At 36.4% G+C, this 20414-nt stretch overlaps 2 protein-coding genes across 2 annotated transcripts; both read left to right on the forward strand.

The window, feature by feature from the left end:
- The first annotated feature begins 1587 nt into the window (after positions 1 to 1587).
- On the forward strand, positions 1588 to 2845 carry LOC148957721 (uncharacterized). Its single transcript, XM_089115060.1, has one exon. The coding sequence runs from the start codon at positions 1790 to 1792 to the stop codon at positions 2843 to 2845; it is 1056 nt and encodes a 351-aa protein (XP_088971186.1). The 5' UTR covers positions 1588 to 1789.
- Positions 2846 to 7550: 4705 nt separating this feature from the next.
- On the forward strand, positions 7551 to 20172 carry LOC148957722 (uncharacterized). The gene is made up of 7 exons (XM_089115059.1): positions 7551 to 7871; positions 12004 to 12176; positions 12924 to 13105; positions 14145 to 14383; positions 15400 to 15423; positions 15772 to 15978; positions 18597 to 20172. Exons 1-7 carry the CDS (start codon positions 7805 to 7807, stop codon positions 18758 to 18760), a joined length of 1056 nt encoding a protein of 351 aa, XP_088971185.1. The 5' UTR covers positions 7551 to 7804; the 3' UTR covers positions 18761 to 20172.
- Positions 20173 to 20414: the final 242 nt, after the last annotated feature.

Consider the following 20414-nt stretch of genomic DNA (forward strand, 5'->3'; position numbering starts at 1 on the left):
CAGTAACAACCCAGTAACAAGCAGAACAACCCAGGAACAAGCAGAACAACCCAGTAACAAGCGGAAATGTGAATTTAGTGTTTAGTAAAAAACACATGAGGGCGTTTATAATCCAACTCTCTGAAGTTCGTGTGGGCTAGAACTATCAAGAGGTCGTCAATCATGTCTTCGTCTGTTTCGGAGGCTTTGTGATTTTGCCAACGGACAGAGAGAATCTATCGACCCCGGATCGGGACGAAAAATAAATAGTAAAGCATGCCTAAAGGGGTATTGGGAATGCTTCCCCAGAAATTTTTGAAAATGGTGGCTGCTCTGGGGGCTATTTTGGTTGCTAAAATAGATATGCTGGGTAAACTGCTCTGGCGGCAGTGGCTAAGATAGAGGGAATCAGAGGGGGGCAACAAAACCCTGTAGAGCTAGACCGAGGGGCAATTCACTCTTGAAAATTGCGTACAAGATTTTACCAAAACCTAAGGATTTCTAGGGATTTTCAGATAAAACAATAGGATTTTCATAAAACAAGGTGTACAAGATTTTCTTGGAGTGATTTGCCCCTCAAGCTAGACCCCTATTTTGTCGGAAAACCTCTGGTCTTCTGGAAATTTTATATGTTTATCTACTTGCTATGTTTTATAGGAAAGAATTTAAAGCTAAATAAAAATAAGAATATCTGGATATGTCAAAATATTTATTTATTTCAGTTCTGATGTCGCTATATTTTGTTTACTTAGATATGATTGTATTTAGAGTGTATTATGGCTCTTCAACTAAGTTTATTTAGATAAATTAATTTTTTTATGATGATGATGGAAACGCCAAACATTGGTTGCGTGTTTGTCACCCTGCCATCAAAATTTCACGATATTGCGCCATTCAATCGCCTGGGGAGAGAAATGACATTGATGTGCCTACAAGAAAAATCAGGCCCTGTCTTGGGATAAAAGTCGGAAAATCCAGGAACCAGGAAACTGATGGTTTGCCTAGAATCATTTTTACTGAGGCGGAAAGTTAACCTCTTCTTTAATCCAAATTATAAGTTGTAAGAGGTTGCCCATTGTATTCCTTCCCATGCAGTACATTGTTATAAAGGAAACATACTACAGTAAGACAATTATTGGTGGGGCTTCAGAAACCCCCCCCAGCCCCCCGGCTGCGACGGGCCTGAAAAATGTGATTGCAACAGGGCTACATGTACAGATTTACACTATGGCATGCACATCTATTTGCAACAGTGTGTCTGTTGTGATCGAATGTATAGGCATGCTTTACTATTTATTTTTCGTCCCGATCCGGGGTCGATAGATTCTCTCTGTCCGTTGGCAAAATCACAAAGCCTCCGAAACAGACGAAGACATGATTGACGGCCTCTTGATAGTTCTAGCCCACACGAACTTCAGAGAGTTGGATTATAAACGCCCCCATGTGGTATTTACTAAACAATTAATTCACATTTCCGCTTGTTTCTGGGTTGTTCTGCTTGTTCCTTGGTTGTTCCGCTTGTTACTGGGTTGTTACTGGGTTGTTCCGCTTGTTACTGGGTTGTTCCGCTTGTTCCTCGTTTTAGCAACGTCGATTTTATATTAGCCTCGGATTGGAGTTGATAGATTAGATTAGATCAGGGTCGGAGTGAAAACATGGCGTCTTGTCTCGTGTGCTCTCTAGGTCTAGCGTTAGGTCGCAGCGGATCTTAGGCATCGCGCGCGCATACACAACATATTATGGCGACGAGTTATCTAAAGAACCCAAAGAAGGATTAGAAAGTAATAATTTCGACAAGAGAATACGAGATATGGAAGAAAACGATAATCAAATAGGCCAGGCGCAGCAACCTCAACCAGTATCGATTCAATTACCTCCAGTTAAGGAATTTGATCCAAAAGGAGATCCTTCCACGGTAAGTCAAAGATGGCAAAAATGGAAGAAATCGTTCGTTTATTTTCTGAATGCAACAGGTATTCAAAATGATAGCCAAAAGAGGGCAGCACTTTTGCATCTTGTAGGAGATGAAGTGCAAGACATATTTGAAACATTAGGTGAGGTAGGCACAACATATGACCAGGCAGTAAATAAGTTAGATAGTCATTTTGATATCAAGAAGAATATTCCATTTGAAAGATGTGTATTTCATGAAACAGGTCAAGAAACAGGAGAGAACATAGATTCATATGTCACTAGGTTGAAAAAGTTAATCATTCATTGTGAATATGGTGATGCAACACAAGATGAGATAAGAGATCAAGTAATAGCAAAATGCAAATCAAGTAAGCTTAGAAAAAGATTGCTACAAGAGCCAGATCTCACATTAGATAAAGTTCTAAGAATAGGAAAGCTCATGGAACAATCAGACCTTCAGACAAAGAAGATAGAACAACAAAATGGTGCAGGCTCATCAGCTGACACAATGAAAGAATCTTTCTCAGACCTGAATAAAATAAGGCCAAATAAATACCAGCACAAAGGTAGGCAAGCAAACAGAAATCAAAAATACACTCAACAAAGGGAACAATGTGGAAGATGTGGAATGAAGAATCACAACAGTAAAGACTGTAGAGTGACAAAAGGAAGAAAGTGCATGAAATGTGGAATTATGGGACACTTTGCAAAATGCTGCAAGACCAAAAATCCAAAGAAACCAGAAAATCATCAAGTGAGAGCAAGTAAAGTCACAACAGAAAGTTCAAGTGATGATGAAACATCAGTATTCAAAATTGGAAGCAAGGAAAGACCAGTATATCCAGTCTATATAGATGGCACACCAATAAATATGCTCATTGACAGTGGATCAACATTGAACATCATTGATGAGATATCATTTCAGAAATTGCCAAAAAAAACCACAACTTGAAAGCAGCAAGACTAAGATATTCACTTATCTAGGCAAAGAACCATTGAAACTAAAAGGAACATTCAGAGCAAAAGCTGAAGCACTTGGGAAAGAAACCCAAGCAAAATTCTATGTCACAAAAGGTTCAGGGGGAGCATTGCTAGGACAAAAGACAGCAGAAAAGCTTGATATTTTAAGAGTAGGCCCAGTTCTAGGTTCTAAAGCAGATCCAACAAATTCACTTCACAAATCAGTAAATGAAATCAGTCAAGAAAAGCCAACTGAACACAAAATAGATCCTAAGATTCAGAAAGTTCTGGACAACAACAGAGAAGTATTTGAAGGCATGGGTAAATTCAAAGACTACAAGTTAAAACTACATATTGATGAAAATGTCATTCCGGTTCAGCAGCCAATCAGAAGATTACCATATCATACAAGAAAGAAAGTTTCTGCAGAACTAGAAAGATTGTTGAAAAATGACTGCATAGAGAAAGTTAAAGGCCCAAGTACCTGGATAAACCCAATAGTAGTAGTACCAAAGCCAAATGGAACCATAAGATTATGTTTAGATATGAGAAGAGCCAATGAAGCCATAGTAAGAGAAAGACACCAGATTCCAAAAGTTGAAGAAATCCTCCCAGAGTTGCATAATGCAAAATACTTTTCAAAGATTGATTTAAAAGAAGGGTACCACCAACTAGAGTTAGCAGAGGAATCAAGGCACATAACAACATTTCTAACACATGAAGGTTGTTTTCAATCAAAACGTCTTGTGTATGGAGTCAGTTCAGCCTTTGAGCAGTTTCAGAAGGTTATTGAGCAAAGCATTGCAGGTTGCCCAGGCACAAGGTCAATATCAGATGACATTCTGATATGGTCATCGAGTAGAGATGAAATGGCAGAGCGTCTTGACACGCTATTCAAAGCATTGCATGCCAGAAACTTAAAGATCAATCCAAAGAAATGTGTATTTGGAACAACAAAGCTCACATTTGCAGGATATTGTCTAACAGACAAAGGAATTCATCCAGATAAATCCAAAGTGGATGCAGTCAACAATGCCAAAGTCCCAACAAATGCAACAGAAGTAAGAAGTTTCCTAGGTCTAGTCAACTTTTGTTCACACTTCATCAAAGACTATGCTACACTTACGGAACCTCTGAGGAAACTCACCAGAAAGGAAACTACATTTGCATGGAACAAGGAACAACAAGCAAGTTTCACAAAGTTAAAGGAAAGCCTTACAAATGCAAGCACAATGGCTTATTACCAGCCTCATGCAGACACAAAAGTTATTGTAGATGCTTCACCAGTAGGACTAGGAGCAATCCTTACTCAAAAACAACAAGATGGACAATTCAAGCCAGTTGCTTATGCATCACATGCATTAAGCCCAACAGAACAAAGATATTCTCAGACAGAAAGAGAAGGCTTAGCCGCATTTTGGTCAACACAGAAGTTTCATTACTATTTGTATGACAGAGAATTTACAATAGTAACTGACCACAAACCACTTGAAAAACTATTATCAGCAAGAGGAAGCCCTACACCAAGATTGCAAAGATGGTTACTAAAAATGCAACCATATAAGTTCACTGTTCAATTTGAACCAGGACACACAAATGCATCTGATGTACTATCTCGTTCACCTTTACCAGCTACAGGAGAAAAGTTAAGTGATGATACAGAACATTTCATCAACTCAATTGTTTATGATGCTATTCCTAAATCAGTCACAATAGAGGAAATTCAAGAAATATCAAGAAATGATGAAATATTGAAAAACATCAAAGAACAGATCAAATCAGAGAAATGGTCAAAAAGTCCACAATACAAACCATATTTTCTGAACCGGAGAGACCTCTGGATCAAAGATGATATTATTTTAAAAGGCACAAAGCTAATAATTCCCACAGATCTAAGACAAAGAATACTTGCCACAGCACACCAACATCACTTAGGCATTGTGAAAACTAAAGGATTACTTAGAGAAAAAGTATGGTGGCCAGGAATAGATCAAGAAGTGGAAAACTTGATAAAACATTGCCATGCATGTCAAGTAACAGGATCCAATAAAGTCAATTTTGAACCACTTGAGGTAACAAAGATACCCTCAACAAATTGGCACACAGTAGCTTTGGACATTCAAGGACCATATCCAACAAAGGATTACTTAATAGCACTCATAGACTACAGATCAAGATATCCAGTAGTTGCACAAGTCAAAACTATCAACACAAAGACGGTAATCAAAGCATTGGATAAGATATTTTCTATGTTTGGTTACGTGCACAAATTAGTTGCTGACAATGGAAAACAGTTCATTTCAGACGAATTCAAACAGTACCTCAAACAACATGGGATAAAGCTAAGGAATGTGACACCGTATTCACCATGGGTCAACGGTGAAGTTGAAAGATTCAACAGATCACTCAAAAAGGCAAATCAATGTGCACACGCAGAAGGAAAAGATTGGAGAGAAGAGCTGAACAAGTTTCTACTTCTCTACAGAACAACCCCACATGCAACAACAGGACAGTGCCCAGCTACAGTATTTTTTGGACGTGCTATCAAGAATGACATACCAGAATATGCAAAGGATGAATCACAAGACACAGAATTAGATAGGAAAGACAGAGAAAAGAAAGGAAAAATGAAAAATTACACAGACATCAAAAGGAATGCAAAAGACAGTGAAATTCAGGAACAAGACACAGTGCTAGTAAAGAATCTCTGGAAAAATGACAAATTATCTCCAAATTGGCTAAATGAGAAATTCAAAGTCATCAAGATCTACAGGAAAAGTGCTTTACTAGAGAATGAAAGAGGAAACAAATTTTACAGGAACAAAGCTCATCTCAAGAAATACAATGAGAGTGAATCAAACAGACAAGCAGTACCTCAAAAGGAGAACACATACAACACAGATGAAGAGGAAGACATCTTAGCAGAGGAACTCTTAATTGACAATGCGCAAAATGTCGCAAGGCCAACGCGTTCCGAGCGCAGACCGAATAGAGCAATCACTAATGCTAATGACGCCAATAACACTCCACACTTAAATGAAAACAATAATTCTAGTTTGCATGAAAGTGATAATGCTGACATGCATCAAAATAGTGAAAATAGGTTTAAGGAAGGAATTGTTGAGGATCATTGGAATAAACAAAGCAATGAAGACATACAAGAAGATATTGGCAACAGAACACCAGTTTTTGTACCAGATTCTGTTCCAACAGCCATTCAAGAACAAGTACAAGTGAAGAAATTTCCAATAAGAAGGAGTCGTAAGAAGAAAAACTGAATAAAAAGGACAGACAGGAGGTTGTATATATTTATATTGATTGACTTTGCACAAGTTGATTGAGCAACACATTGGAGTTCTACTAGTTATGTTCATTATAATCAAGAAGCTGGAACTTTGAAGATTATATATTTGTTTTGTTGATGGATGAATATCACATATACTTTTGCTGACACTGAAGAACAATCATCTACGCTGAAGGACTAAAGCTGAAGAACATTGTTTATATTAATTGTTTGTTTGGTTACGTTTACAAAACTCATATAGAAACCCTAGAGGACAATTTCAAGAAAAGGGAGAATGTAATGTATTAGGCATAAACCATTTTATATTAGCCTCGGATTGGAGTTGATAGATTAGATTAGATCAGGGTCGGAGTGAAAACATGGCGTCTTGTCTCGTGTGCTCTCTAGGTCTAGCGTTAGGTCGCAGCGGATCTTAGGCATCGCGCGCGCATACACAACAGTTTTCAAAATACTTAGGTACCTTCCTCAATTTTTAATATGAATGTGTTTGCACTGCTTTGTACTGCTAGGTATTAGCTTTGAATAAATGATATATTTTAATTATAACACACTTCTTACTGATAATTGTTATTGATTGATAAAAGCATGTAACTTTAGATCCATCTCGAAAAATATCTGAAATTGAAAACGAGCAACTGTTCTTCAACAATGTTTTAGAAAAACAAAGTTGCAAGGAAAGAGAATCAAGGTTAGCTGAATACCCCCAGTTTCCTGACCGCACCATTTTAAAAACATTGAAAATGAGGAAGGTTTTAATAGTAAGATTTTCTTGGCCGGATGAAGGCTGACAATTTTTCTGGACTCTGCGAAAATGATAATTGAACAGGCTTTCTTCCAGGTTCTCGTGGATATTTAAAGTACATTTTCATAGCATACATATCGTAGCATTATGTGTGGCAGTTATAGGCAGGGATAAACTGTCTCTTTATCAAACTGACTCTTATCAATTATCCTTCAAAAGAATGACCCGAAGAGTTACTTATTTTACTCTTTGCAGTTAATCAAGTGAAACTGTCTAAAATTTTGTTTCATTTTGCTATTTTTAAAAGCAGCTAGCTTTATTTTGCAATATTTACATGACGAATATTCTAAGTATTAGAAACTCTTATGAATTGTCTGGGTTGTCATTTTTGACATGAAATTCGTGTTTTCCTTCGTGGTCCTCATACGGAAAGTAAAATCTATATTAAAGCTGCCTTTTCCAGTCAAATGAAGCTGCACTTTCTAGTCAATGTTAGAAACAAGAATTTTACGAAGAAATATTCTGCGCATAAAAATTTTTAATCTCCATTTTTTATATTTATTCTTGCTCATGCGGTAGGTAAATTTCTTAATTGCTTTTCTAAATGCCACAAGACACCTAGACCCTTCGCTGAGAAAACAATATGTAATCTAATGTCGTATCCTTGGTACCTGTGCCTTGATTTTAACGAGCGTGATCGCTGGTCAATGGTGCTTTATTGTCCTATTTACTAATTGGCTGGTCTCCTTCATTATATTGCATGATCTTGATACACTTCTTCTGGTGTATGTACAAACAGCAGCTTTCTCTCGTGATATAATGCGTCTGAAAAGACCTGGGTGTGTTGATTCACGATAAAAGCGAGCGATAGCAGTAAATTTTCTTGCAAACTCTTAACAGTAAACATGAGCTTGTTGATAAATTCATTGTACATATTGGCTTTTGTTGGGATGATCATCTGCTACAAGAAAGGTAGGATATCGATTTCGTGATCGTCTTTGTTATCAATCATTGTTATCATAAATAGATAATAATACCTCTTTTTACTGTTAGTTTGACAATAGTGTGAACACTAATAAACACTAACATGAAGCAATTTAAGAGATTGCATTATGGAAGTCATTGACTGCAAGCGTTACAGGCGCATTGATTTTCGAAGTACCAATCTTTTCAGGGGCGCAGTGGCTCGGGGGGCAGGGGGCAGCCGCCCCCCCCCTGGCAAAAATTTTGTCGGATAGTCGGAAAATCCAACGTTTGTCGAAAAATTTGAAATATTAGACAAAATGTAAGGTTTTTATCGATCCTGTCCAAAAGGTCGCATATTTTTTTAAACCTGTTGTAAAATAGGGCATGCTCAACCCTTCTTACTTATTTCCATTAGAGTATTTATCGGATTATTCGCAATGCTGAAATTTGTAAGGGATATTAACGCTCTGGTCTCAGTTATTTTATAAACTCCCATTTCCGACAGCTAAAGTTCAACTCAGTTCATTTCGAAATGAATTCGCTGGTGTTGTAGAAGTTGTAGAAGACGCAAAAATTAATTGTTTTCGCCATGACTTAGAAGAGCAAAATTTTGTCGAACGACGTATACGCAGAAAGAAAAAGATGCCAGGGGAAAATTGCATAGATGAATTAGAGGGAAATAGGGAATCCGTATATCATCGTGATGGTAGATACAGCTATCAGCTCAATGAATACAAGATTCACGTCTCATAAGGCAATTTTGACACATTTTGCCTTGCTCAACCCTGAATTTTTTCAAAAAACAATTGAAAGGCAGTTGTGTGCAGTGTCATTCAAAAAGGTTGCGAAGAATTACGGCCTGGATGACGAAAAATTAAGAGATGAGTACAGCTCTTTCGTCAATAATTACCATAAATTTAGGAAAGTTAGAAAGAAGAGTAGCCCTCAGCCGGCTGCAGGAGAAAGTCTTGATTAGAGAAAACTTCCATTCAGTTCTTCAGTTGATGATAAGTACAACCTGCAAAGTGCCTTTCCATAGCTGGTCTTTCTTTACAAGGTTCTCATCACTTTGCCAATAGGTTCAACAAACTATGAAAGAGCTTTTTCAAAACTGAGGATTTTAAAAAAACGGCTACGGTCAACAATGGGACAAGACCGCCTTTCCTCTCCGATAACAATCAACGTCGAAAGTGATATTTTACAGTCGATAGACTATGGTAACATCATCGATTTGTATGCTGCCACACCTCTTTTGAGAAAAATGCTGCTCGAGTAAAAGTTTTATAAATATTCTTTAAAGAAAAACTATTCTTTTGGACGCGTTATATCTATTTAAGGTTTAGCATAAATAAGTGCAAAGTAATTATGATGCGACTTAAAACTTGCCAAAAAAAACTTTTTGCTATAAACAGCTATAAACACTAACGTGACAGTTTATTGTCTAGTATAGCGAGAAGGCTTGTAGGGTGTAAATTTATAACTAGATGCAGTTTTGTTCATAGCGATTTATATTTGGTAAGTTTTGCTAGAATAAAGGCTATTGTTGAACTTGAAGGTGTATAACGAACGATCAATTCATTAACGATTTCCAGATCCATTCGTGATATTGTAGTATCAAGTGTTGCAGTGTATGCAACAAGGGTAGTCTTCAAGGAATGTATTGAGAAAAAAATTGTTGGAAAAATCATTGTTTTATCAGAAAATTTTCAGCTTTGCCCCCCTCCAAAAAGTTAACTCCCACTGCGCCCCTGAATCTTTTATAAGAACTTTGAATTGACTTGCATTTTTGGATGATTTTATTTCATTTGGAAGAGAATTCCAAACCTTTGGACCCAAAAAGCTAATAGATCTTATAGTATAACTTGTCGTTTAACCTTTGGAACAGACAGAGTATCTATTTTTCGAAGATTAAAGCTATTGGGTTTTGGGAGAAAGTAGTCTTTCATAAAGGCTGGATTCAAGTTGTGCAAAGTTTTGTAAACTTCTAGTGCTAGCAGCCGAATGGAGTGAATATGAATTGTAGTAGATTTAGCCTTGACTAGAAGTTTAGGATACGATGAAGTGTAGTCTGAGAGGGCTAATCGTTGGGCCCTCTCGTTTACTTTCTCGAGCTTCTTTTGGCTTGCATTACTGCAGAATAACCAGATGAGGGGGCAGTAATTGAAGTGACAAAGAACAAAGTAAGTAACAATCACCACTCTTTCTTTGCTGCCCATGAATCGAGCTAGTCTTTTGATTGCGTTTAGCTGAATGGCAGCTTTTTGCAGACTTTATCAATATGCAAGTCAAATTTTAGTTGTTCATCGATTTGAATTCCAAGTAGAGTTACTTCGCTACTTACATTTATTTTGAAGCCATCATTTATAAAAAAATCTGTAATGTGATTGTCGTTATTACCCACAATTAGTGATTGAAATTTAGATGGATTGGCTGTCATATGATTTGAATTAAACCAGTCAATGCATTTATTGGTGTTATGCTGTACTAATCTATGGAGTTCATCAGCATTTACAGCAGAAATGGAGATTGTATTATCATCTGCAAAGCTACAAAAGGTTGAAGAGCAATGGTCCAAGTATTGAGCCCTGGGGCACTCCTTGATTAAGTGGCCTCCATGGACTAAAATATCCACTGACTTTCACCATTTTTTTTCTGTCAGTGAGATAACTCTGTAAAAGTTTGAGTGAATTTATACCGACTCCATAAGCAGCTAGTTTTGCAATTAGTAGATTTATGGGGAGGCTGTCAAAGGTTTTGGACAAATCTATAATGACAGCTGCAGTGTGTTCCTTAGCTTCTAGGCTAGTTTTCCACTCTTCTATTAACCTTATTAAAGCATGCTGTGATGAAAAATGTTTTCTGTAGGCACATAAAATGTCAGAGAAGTTCATATTGAGAAATGGAGACAGTTGAAGCTCTATAACTTTTTCAAAGACTTTTGAAAGAGCTGTAAGAACACTAATTGGTCGATAATTCTCGTTGTTGAATGGATCTTTCTTTTTGTATACAGGAGAAACAACTGCCATTTTCATCAGACTAGAAAATGTTCCTTGTAGTATGCATTTGTTTAAAATATTTGCCAAAGGCCCTGCAATGAAGTTAACAGAGAGCTTTAAGAATTTAGCACTTATCATATCATGACCACAGGCTTTTCTTTGGTCAAGTTTAAGGCTAATTTCTTGTAATATTTTCTTAGTAGTAGGTTGGAATTCAAAAGGACCCTTATGTTTTAAATTTTTTAGTATATTGATTATGCTCTTATGTTTTTCAAACATCTTAATAACTTGATGCAGAGATATATTGGAATCCTCTTTTGCGTTCATTTGTTTTGTAGCATGGCCAACACTAATGAAGTAATTATTCATGATTTCAGCTATGTTTTTTGGGTCAGTGATCAGTGAGTTATTCTCTGACAAACAGATGTCTCAATCATCATGATTTTTTCCAAATAAGTATGATTTGAGCTTATTCCAGAATGATTTCGAGTCTAAAGTGCCATTTTGACAGATTTTTTGAAAAAGTCTGATTTAAATCATAAATTGTCTTAAATCTCTTAAATAATGTCTTAAATTAGCTTTAAATTATGATTTGATTTAAATCATACAAATCAGAGGCTTTGGCAAACTTGACGTTTTCACATTTTGTTTATTAATATATAATATATGCATGTCGAGATTAACAAAAGTCAGCTTTGAAAAGGAGGTCGAATGTCTTTTCTGACCTATGACTTATAAATACAGTTTCGGATCATTATGAACAGAAAGGCGCGTTATGGGGTCGGGAGAGTGGGAGAGCAACTTTCACCTTAATATTATCCTTCTGGTGGTGTTTAAATCTTGTCTGAGATGGATAGCTATTTTTCTGGATAACTGGATAACTAATTACAAACAGGTTCACAAAAAAAGGTGGTCTTGCTTCAATAACAAAAATATATTACACTGTTTTGTAGACAGGGGCTCATTCTTTCAAACAAGATGGCCGTGAACAATGTGTATATGAAAAATGTATTAAAACCTTAATAAAAAATACATCTGTGTGCCTTAAGGTTCATTGTGATGGAGGCTTAAACGGAAAAATGGGGTCGGATAAATTTAGCTTTACACTTCACTGTAGCAAATTCAATGGTATTTCGTTGCAGATGGCAAATGCTATGATCCCTTGAGCCTTGTGATTGCACTTGATACCTCCGGCAGCATCGATTCTTCGGCATGGCTAACAGAAGTTGGCAGTGCAAAGGAAGTGATTCTAACGAACAAGGTTGAGAACAGTGGAAACAAATTCGCAATTATCAGCTTCAGCACAAATGCAACAGTGAGTAAACTAGTTGGCAATCTTTCCAGTCTGTTTTTGAGAAGATAAAGAGTTTGGTAATACAGGGGTCTTTGAAAATGTTCATATTCAAGAAGTACTTGAACTGGTTAAGTTGCAGATAATGTGACTGGGTAATTGAAATAACGATAACGATGTGATAGTGATGGAAGGAAAATAATGTTGGAATGAAATCGAATGACATTTCTTTGGTTTTTTAGATAATAATTTAGTGTATCCTTTTAACGAGAACAAAGGCTTAAGCCCCTAGGCTGGAAAAGTAGGAACAACAAGCTTAAGATTGCTCAACATGTTGCACTGTACGAAGAATGCTGGTACCATGATAATGTTTGCTTCTTCTGTACATAATTTTCTTTACTTGATTCAAAGCTGTTTTGTTGGTTTTATCAAGTTTCTTACTAAAACTTGCTTATTAGCTGAGATGTTTCTAACTGAAAGCGATAAAGGTGCGCGAATCGCTCTGTGTATAGGACAGTGGTCCAAGGGTCTGGAATTCCGAGTCTCTGAAATGACCAAACTTTCACCTCTAGAGAGAGGGGACTTGCCGGCTCTTTGAAATGATGAGGTGTGGTCACATTCAGACGAAGGAGCAGGATGTTGCTCGATAAGCATAGCTTCTCAGTGTCCTAAACACTACCTTCGGATGCTAGGTAGAAACAAATACAAATAGTTACGTCAAAAAGAATACTTGAAAAGGACCAAAGTACAACTTATTTCTTTTAACCCCAGGTGATTCAGGCATTTACTACCAACGCTTCACAGGCAATTGATACTTTAGAAGACCTGCAAAAAAATTCAAAAGAAGGTCACACCTACATTGATGCAGCTGTACGAGAAGCTGGAAAATTGTTTGAGTCTCAATCATCTGAGAAAGAAAAAAGCAAGAAAGTTTTCATTACTTTTACCGACGGGTGAGTGTTTTGATTTCTGGCTACTGAATAGCCGATTGAAAAATTTAATTCAAAACATCACCACTATTTTAGTTGCTTCTATAGATATTTTTCATATTATCTCGCACATTTGTGGAAAGCTATGTTATGATATGTTAACTTTTTGTTTCTTTAAACTGTATCTCAAATGACCTCCAGAATTCTTAATCTATCTTTTTTTATGTCTGATACTCTAATGCTGGTCTTATAGAAATTGCACGAAGGTACACTTTGTATAAAGAATCTTGTACGTTTACCAGTAGCCTAGAACTAAGGTCATATTGAGACGAAAGCAAAAAGTTCAAAATGCATTCAAAGAAACAAGAAACATAGGATAGGCCGAGTGCCAGTTTCTTTGAATCTTGCAATGAGCAAGGTGGTACACAGTTACAGCGAGGAACGAAACAAAACGGCAATAAGAATATCGAGAGAAATAAAATTTTCAAATAAATAACAACCAAACTGATATATTTAACCCTGGCATACAGGTCTCGATAAAAGCAATAAAAATGAATAAAGAAATATTCGTTTAATGTTTAGTTTAATTAAAGTTCCATTTTTCCAGATATAGGCTACTCTTTGTCATTTTGCTTTGTTCCTGAGTGTTACTAACTTCAATAGTTTTCACTGACTTCTATATCTTTTCTTAATTTAACCTTCCCTTCACATCTCGTAGACTTATCATTCTGAAGATCATCTGACTTACTTTTTTATTGGTTTATTATTTCATCGAATGTCTTTGTTTTTATGGGAGGGGAGGGCCTCCCTCGATTAGTTAGCCTATCTAGAAAGCTCCTCTTTATCTAATCTATTCTAAATAAAATCATGTCCTTTTCCTCTATTAAGTTGCAGATTTGTAATTTTTAGTAAATTTGACGTACTGTGGTGTGTTTAATTGTACTGTAATTGTAAAGAATTGTATATAGGACTGATTTATAATTAAATGTAACCAAACTAAAACAATTATTTTATCTTGATGAATCTGAAATTGATAAAAACATGACTTTCTTTTCAATGCTAGGTATATGACGTATCGTAACGGTGAAGAAATTCTCTTGACACTTCACCCGGAAGTGGAAAAATTCAACTCCACAAATACGACGTCGTTTGCAGTGGGTATCGGCAAACCCATAAAGGATTCAACGCTATATTACCTTGCATCTCCTCCAGAATTATCGCATGTATTTTATAAAGAGAACTTGGGTAAATTAGGCGAAGCAATAAAGAGTTCAGCTGAAAGACCTTGCAGGGAAGGAGAAGGTAGATGCAATGCTGTTACTTTACTTACATGCACTTGCGCAACCGGCATGCTTTGCGACTATTTGTTCAAAACCGGCCTAAGTAACTGGCTGTATGAAAATACAAAAAACAGCCCATTTCATCTTGTGTAAAATAAGAAATAATGCAGAGGATGTCGGTTGGTCAAAATTACCGACACTGCAGTTTCTTAATGGTTAATATCCTGTAATTTTTGAGTGATGTTTTGGGCCTTACTTATTGGATTTTCATAGCAACGATAGAGCACTGTTGATATCAGTATGACACAAAAACTCTGAAATATTGCTGCAGGCGGTGGCACTTAGGCAAAAGGAGTTACAGTAGGTATTGCTAGGGTACTGATTGTGTCTAAAAATAATTTGATTAAATATGCACGTTGCGTGTGGTACTCCAGCCAGAATAACGATAATACAGTTAGCAAATGAATTTAGTACCAGAATGAAAATGTAATAGTTTGATTGTTAAAAACACGACGTTTGGAGCATGTACTTGTTTTCGACCTTACGTAATGACTTGATATAACGAGTACATGCTCGAAACGTCGTGTTTCTAACAAACAAACTATTACATTTTCATTCTGGTACTAAATTTATTTGCTAACTGTATTATCGTTATTAAAAATAATTTGAGTCATCATATTTCCTTCTGCAATAAAATTTTGCAAACCTTTTGTCAAATTATACAATTTTATTCCTTGTGAATCTAGGTTATTAAAGGTATTTGATATGCATAAGTACAGCGAATCAAAAATAACTCGATCAGAGCACGCGCGTTTGAAAGGAATTTGATACTATTCACGTGAAACCACTCTAGGGTTTCGCCAATTTGCAGAAAGCCGAAAACTGCAGGCATTTTTTCCTGTGCGCAATTCGATTGGTCAACCTCTGGGGGTCAAGTGGCTGTAAACCACTTTTACCTGTGTCAAATACCTTTAACTATATCTAATTACAATGATTAAGATCTTATTTGGAATTAACTTTAGCATGGTTATTTTTCAGGTGAAGAAGACAAGCTCACAGTGAGTAAGTAATCATTTAAAATGAATTGTAGCGCCATCTTTATCGGGATTTTTAAGCGAAAGTTAACCTTTTTCAGAATTAGAAAAAAACGTTTGTTTTAAGGCATGAACACCTCCCAAAATTTATTTATCTGATTTGAAAAGTAGGTTGACGTCGTACATTGCTAATAATTTTTGTTATATTTACTATCAATAAAGTTTTTCGATTGGAATACAAAAGAAATAATAGTGGTATGATTGTATTCAGATTGAAACATCCATTTATCATGATTCAAGCAAGGCAATATGAACACAGTTATTATCGAAAAAAGTTGAACAAATGGAATCAATTGATAAATTTGATTGGTTTTAGCGTGTAAATCCGTCAAAATTCGACGTGCTGGCACAGGATGCTACAGGGACAGTCAGCAGAGTCCAAGACCACTGCCAGATTTGCTGTTTTCAGACAGAGAAGTAATAAGTTGGACTTCATGGGACAGCTTTATGCAGTCTCTAGTTTGCAAATGTGCCGAAGAGAGTGCTAAACAACAGAGGAAAATTTTCGGCTTACAATATTACGGTATGATTTTCACATGTCAATATACAAAGGGATCATTTTTGTAAAATCGAACGCGTTCATGTTCAAGCCATTTTGGTGACGTCGAACCCGTATAAGTTGAAGCTATGTATAATGACAAAGTTATTTTGCGGGAATTTAGGAGAGGAGGCATAATAATCAGCCCCAAAATAATTGGGTGGACAATGAAAGGGTGGAGCTGATTAAGGGGTCTGGGTGAAAAATCGGTGCAAGACCATATCGCGCTCGTTATTGATAACCAAGTTTGACACATTGTAAAACCCTCAATTGAAGAGTTAAATTCCAACGGCAAAGGTTCACAAAGTTTGGGTATAAGCTTTAACGTTAATTATTGCCAAAAACCTTTAAAAAGGAAGGAAGGCAAAGACCACACTCTAAGAACCAACTGTTTAGCACGATAAAACTGTGCTTCATAAATCATATTCATTTTAGTTTCTCTCTATTTATGAAACTGATGATCCAACACACCATACTCTATGTCCGCTAAAATCTGAAAAGAACTGTAACTAGCCCAGGGGCGTAACTTGGCCAATAGGTTTGGGGGGGTGAAAAGGGTTTCTGTCCTGCAAAACTGACTGGTGCCCTGCAGACCTCGTAGCAACGGTTTGTCTATAGGTTACTAGTGAAAGCTTTACCAGTGTACACTGGTCTTTACCAAGGACAAACTTCTAAGCAATAAAAACAAATCATTGCCTATGAAATCCCTTCAAACTTCATTGCCTATGAAATATCTATTTCTCTACGTGAGCGTAATTTTTTTTTATATTCACTTCATTTAATGTTGGTTTGCAAAATACTAGCTAATAAACAGCTAATGGGGGGGGGGGGATACATGATGCAGACAGCGCAACGAAATTTAGCTCAGGGGGACTAAGAATCAAGTTTAGTGAGGTAGGAGGACCCACCATGGTTGGGTCCGACGTGAAGAAAATTTTTGAAGTTATACCTTCTAAAAGGGCTAAAAAGCATCTTTCAGACAAAAATTTAGCAAAATACTATTGTGCTAAAAGAACTGATTGTTTATTGAAAATATTATTGTCTATTGGAAAAAATAGGGAGGGGGAATATCATGCTAAAACTCTAGCGTTAAACGTTGGGGAAGGAAAGAAACGGCAACCTTTCGTTTCAGATTGCACGTAGTTGTGAATGACAGAGGAAGATGTTGTTTTGATTTGAGGAATTTTTTTTCCTGAACAGGAATGTGCAGTTTCTTGTATCGAGAAGAGCATGTTTACACATCAAAAATTAAAACATTGCAATGATACAGAAAATGATTTACTGAATTAATGCAAATGAAAGAAAAATTATAAAAATATACGTGAAAAAGTTAGCAATTAGATGAAACAAATTCGGTATCTTAACGATTTATTATGATTTTTAGTTCATGCACTGTTAAAAAAAAATAGAAAAAATGATAAAAAATTCTTATCTTGATCAAAGTGAGGGCCTTCAGCCCCCTATTCCCCCAGTGACGCCGTGCCTGTCATGAAAATAATTTACAACTAAAACTAATTTGCATGGACTCAATTTTGCCCTCATAAACATATGCATCCATCATTGCATCCATTGGCTATGACTTTCGGTAAGAAATGCTTTCGCCTTGCAAATAACGGAGCTTTTATTTACATACCTGTTCCGTTCTCTAAAATACAATGTCAGGAAGGGAGGTTCATAAAAAATACGATATTTCCATTCAGAAATTCCTAAACAGCCCTTTACGAACTTCCGAGGTGGCATTTCTGCGTGGCAATAAAGCTCTTCTTGGCGCCCTGCGAAATCTTCGATTGCCCTGCGAAATCGACTATTTTTTGGATTGGGGGGGGTATCACACCCCCCCACACCCCCCGGTATTTTCGCCCCTGAACTAGCCTAGCCATCAAAACGAAAAAAAGTTCCGATCTCAGAAAAAAGCCATCAACCCCCCCCTTAAGTTTTTAGTCCAGTTTTGGGGTGGACATGTCCATCTTAAAAAAGTGGGGTGGACATGTCCACCCCAGTTCACCCCGTGGCTCCGCCCCTGAATGTCATTAGGTGTCTGTCATGAAGGCTATAAAAGTTTGTTCCTTTCAGAGTTTGATAGTTAGAACACTTCTAACATTCACATACCTTGATTTGGCAAATACTATAAACTTATTAAGTATCAAATATCAAATACAATACGTTATTTCTGGTTACGAGATACTGAATTTGTAGGGTGAGGCTCAAGGATGTTGTCACGCTTTCTCCAAAGCATTAAAACACTTTTCGTAGCAATTTAAAATGGAAAGACAAAATATGATGAGGCATTTTTTCTATATTGTACCGATTGGTTAAACTCAATTTCGCTTCCTTTTTGTTGAGATTAAAAGTTTCCTAGTTCCTCGGTTGACAATTTTCTGCCTGTCTCTGTTGTCAACAAAGTAAAAATTTAACTTTTGCAATTACTGGTCATGGCCCTCTGGAAGGTGGCAGAGGAGCTGAAGATCTCGGCAATAATATTCACAAAACAAGAAAGGGAATTTGATAAAACTGTCGACTATTCCTTGGAGGGACTCACCTCGCTCACAAATGCAAATTTTGGTCCGGCAGTTTATGTTTTGATAGGACTTTTATATTTTCAGGCGAATGCTGGTCCAGCACAGCAACTGACACGTATGCAAAAGACGGACCAGCAGATCAGTCTAACTGCCCAACCCTTGGATTCAAGCCTTGCAATGATACTACGCCGTACTGTGTTGGCTCACAGAGCTATAATTACGTGTATGATATACTTGGAGCAGTTTGAACTTTATTTGCAGCTGGTTTGGAAGTACAATCTGTGAAATAGAAATGCAACAGTGTCCCTGGCTTAAATAGCATCTGAATTTTTAAGTACCAAGAAGGCACCAAGAAGGCACAGAACCGAATATTTATAAAGAAGAGAACCATCTAGGCATCTTGCAGAGCAAACCCAAAAAATATTATCCTGTATTTATTTAAAAAAATACTATAAATTTCATTATGTAAAGTATGCCATAGATTTTGAAAATAGTAAATCGAGCCTGGCATTTTAGAATAGAAAAGCCATTTTGAATTTTCTTGTACTTTTTATTAACCAGTTTTAAGCAACAAGCACATCAATGGAGATTCTTTGGAGTACATCCAGTTTTACTTTCCTGCTTTATTGTGAGTCAATTGGCCAAGTGACATCTCTTTAACTTTGAACCATGCGCCCATTTTATCTTAAAAAGCAATTATAAATGCTTGTAGATGTTTTGGTTTTCAAAGATTTTTTTAGTTTTAGTTGCCCTTTATAAGCCCTCTGTAGCCATACACCTACAGCTATAGGTAATTTCCTTATTTTTGATAGGTATATTTATTTTTCTCAAACATCTGTAAGATCACCCTTGAAATTTAAGAAAATTTACTATAATGTTAGAACACTATAGCTAGTAGCTACTAAATCATCATTGAATTTGACGTCGTTGATTAATACTGTTGTGTGGTAATGTATTTATGCCTTTCACAGACAAGTATTTCACACACTTGACTACAAACTATAATTGAAATCGTTCTGTAAAGATCCCTCTTCTATGCAGCTTTCACACTGTGTTTTCATACTGTATTTACTGATACATACTGTATTTTCTTGTTCATCTTTGCCTTGCTTGCTTCATCAGCTCTCAAACAACATTAGAAGCTTGTTATTGAAAGCATAACAATTGTCGAGACTTCATGAGCGGTTGTCTTAGGTTTCATAGACTTCATGGCCACCCACATAATGCTCCGTATATCATCCCATTGCCAGACTTGATGAGAAATCGGCTTGAGCTTTTTCTTTAGTGCTGCCTCAAAACACAACAACTCTAAACTCGTACCCTTAAATAAACCATCATATCAAATTGCATTAGGGTGAAAAATTAACCCCTCGCTTTTCAGAAATCGCAGGACTTTTTTCCTAAATCTTATTTAATTGAACTTGACTCGATAATTTTGCATTTATTAAATATTTTCTTCAAGCCAGAGTTTTGTACAATGTCATAATAAGCGACCAAATGGTTGAAAATTATTGCAAAAATATCTAAAGAAAGTTTATTGCATTGTCTTATTTCAAAAATGGCGCAAAAAGCTATTTTTTTCGCAAAAATTTGGAACATTTAGTACCTACGTGAAATCATTTTGTCTTCAAATTTGTGTTCAAGAATATAGCATGCCTTCGAAAATTTACGTAGAGCTCCTGGAACGTAGGAACGTAGGGGCGTGGGTAGAAATATAGCTTTTTCTATACCTGCCTTACGAAATACTGTCAGATCAAGCTGCGCTTGTAAGATCTTCAAACATATTTTTCGCACATTATTGGGGGCATTACCCCCTGCCCTCAGTGTCTACAGGCTTGCTATTGTCAAAAATGTTCAAAATACACACAAACATTAAATAGATGGAATTTTTATGATGTTTGA

Source organism: Rhopilema esculentum, chromosome 21 (genome assembly GCF_057945365.1).
Source record: "Rhopilema esculentum isolate cy_ngs chromosome 21, ASM5794536v1, whole genome shotgun sequence".
NCBI lineage: Eukaryota > Metazoa > Cnidaria > Scyphozoa > Rhizostomeae > Rhizostomatidae > Rhopilema > Rhopilema esculentum.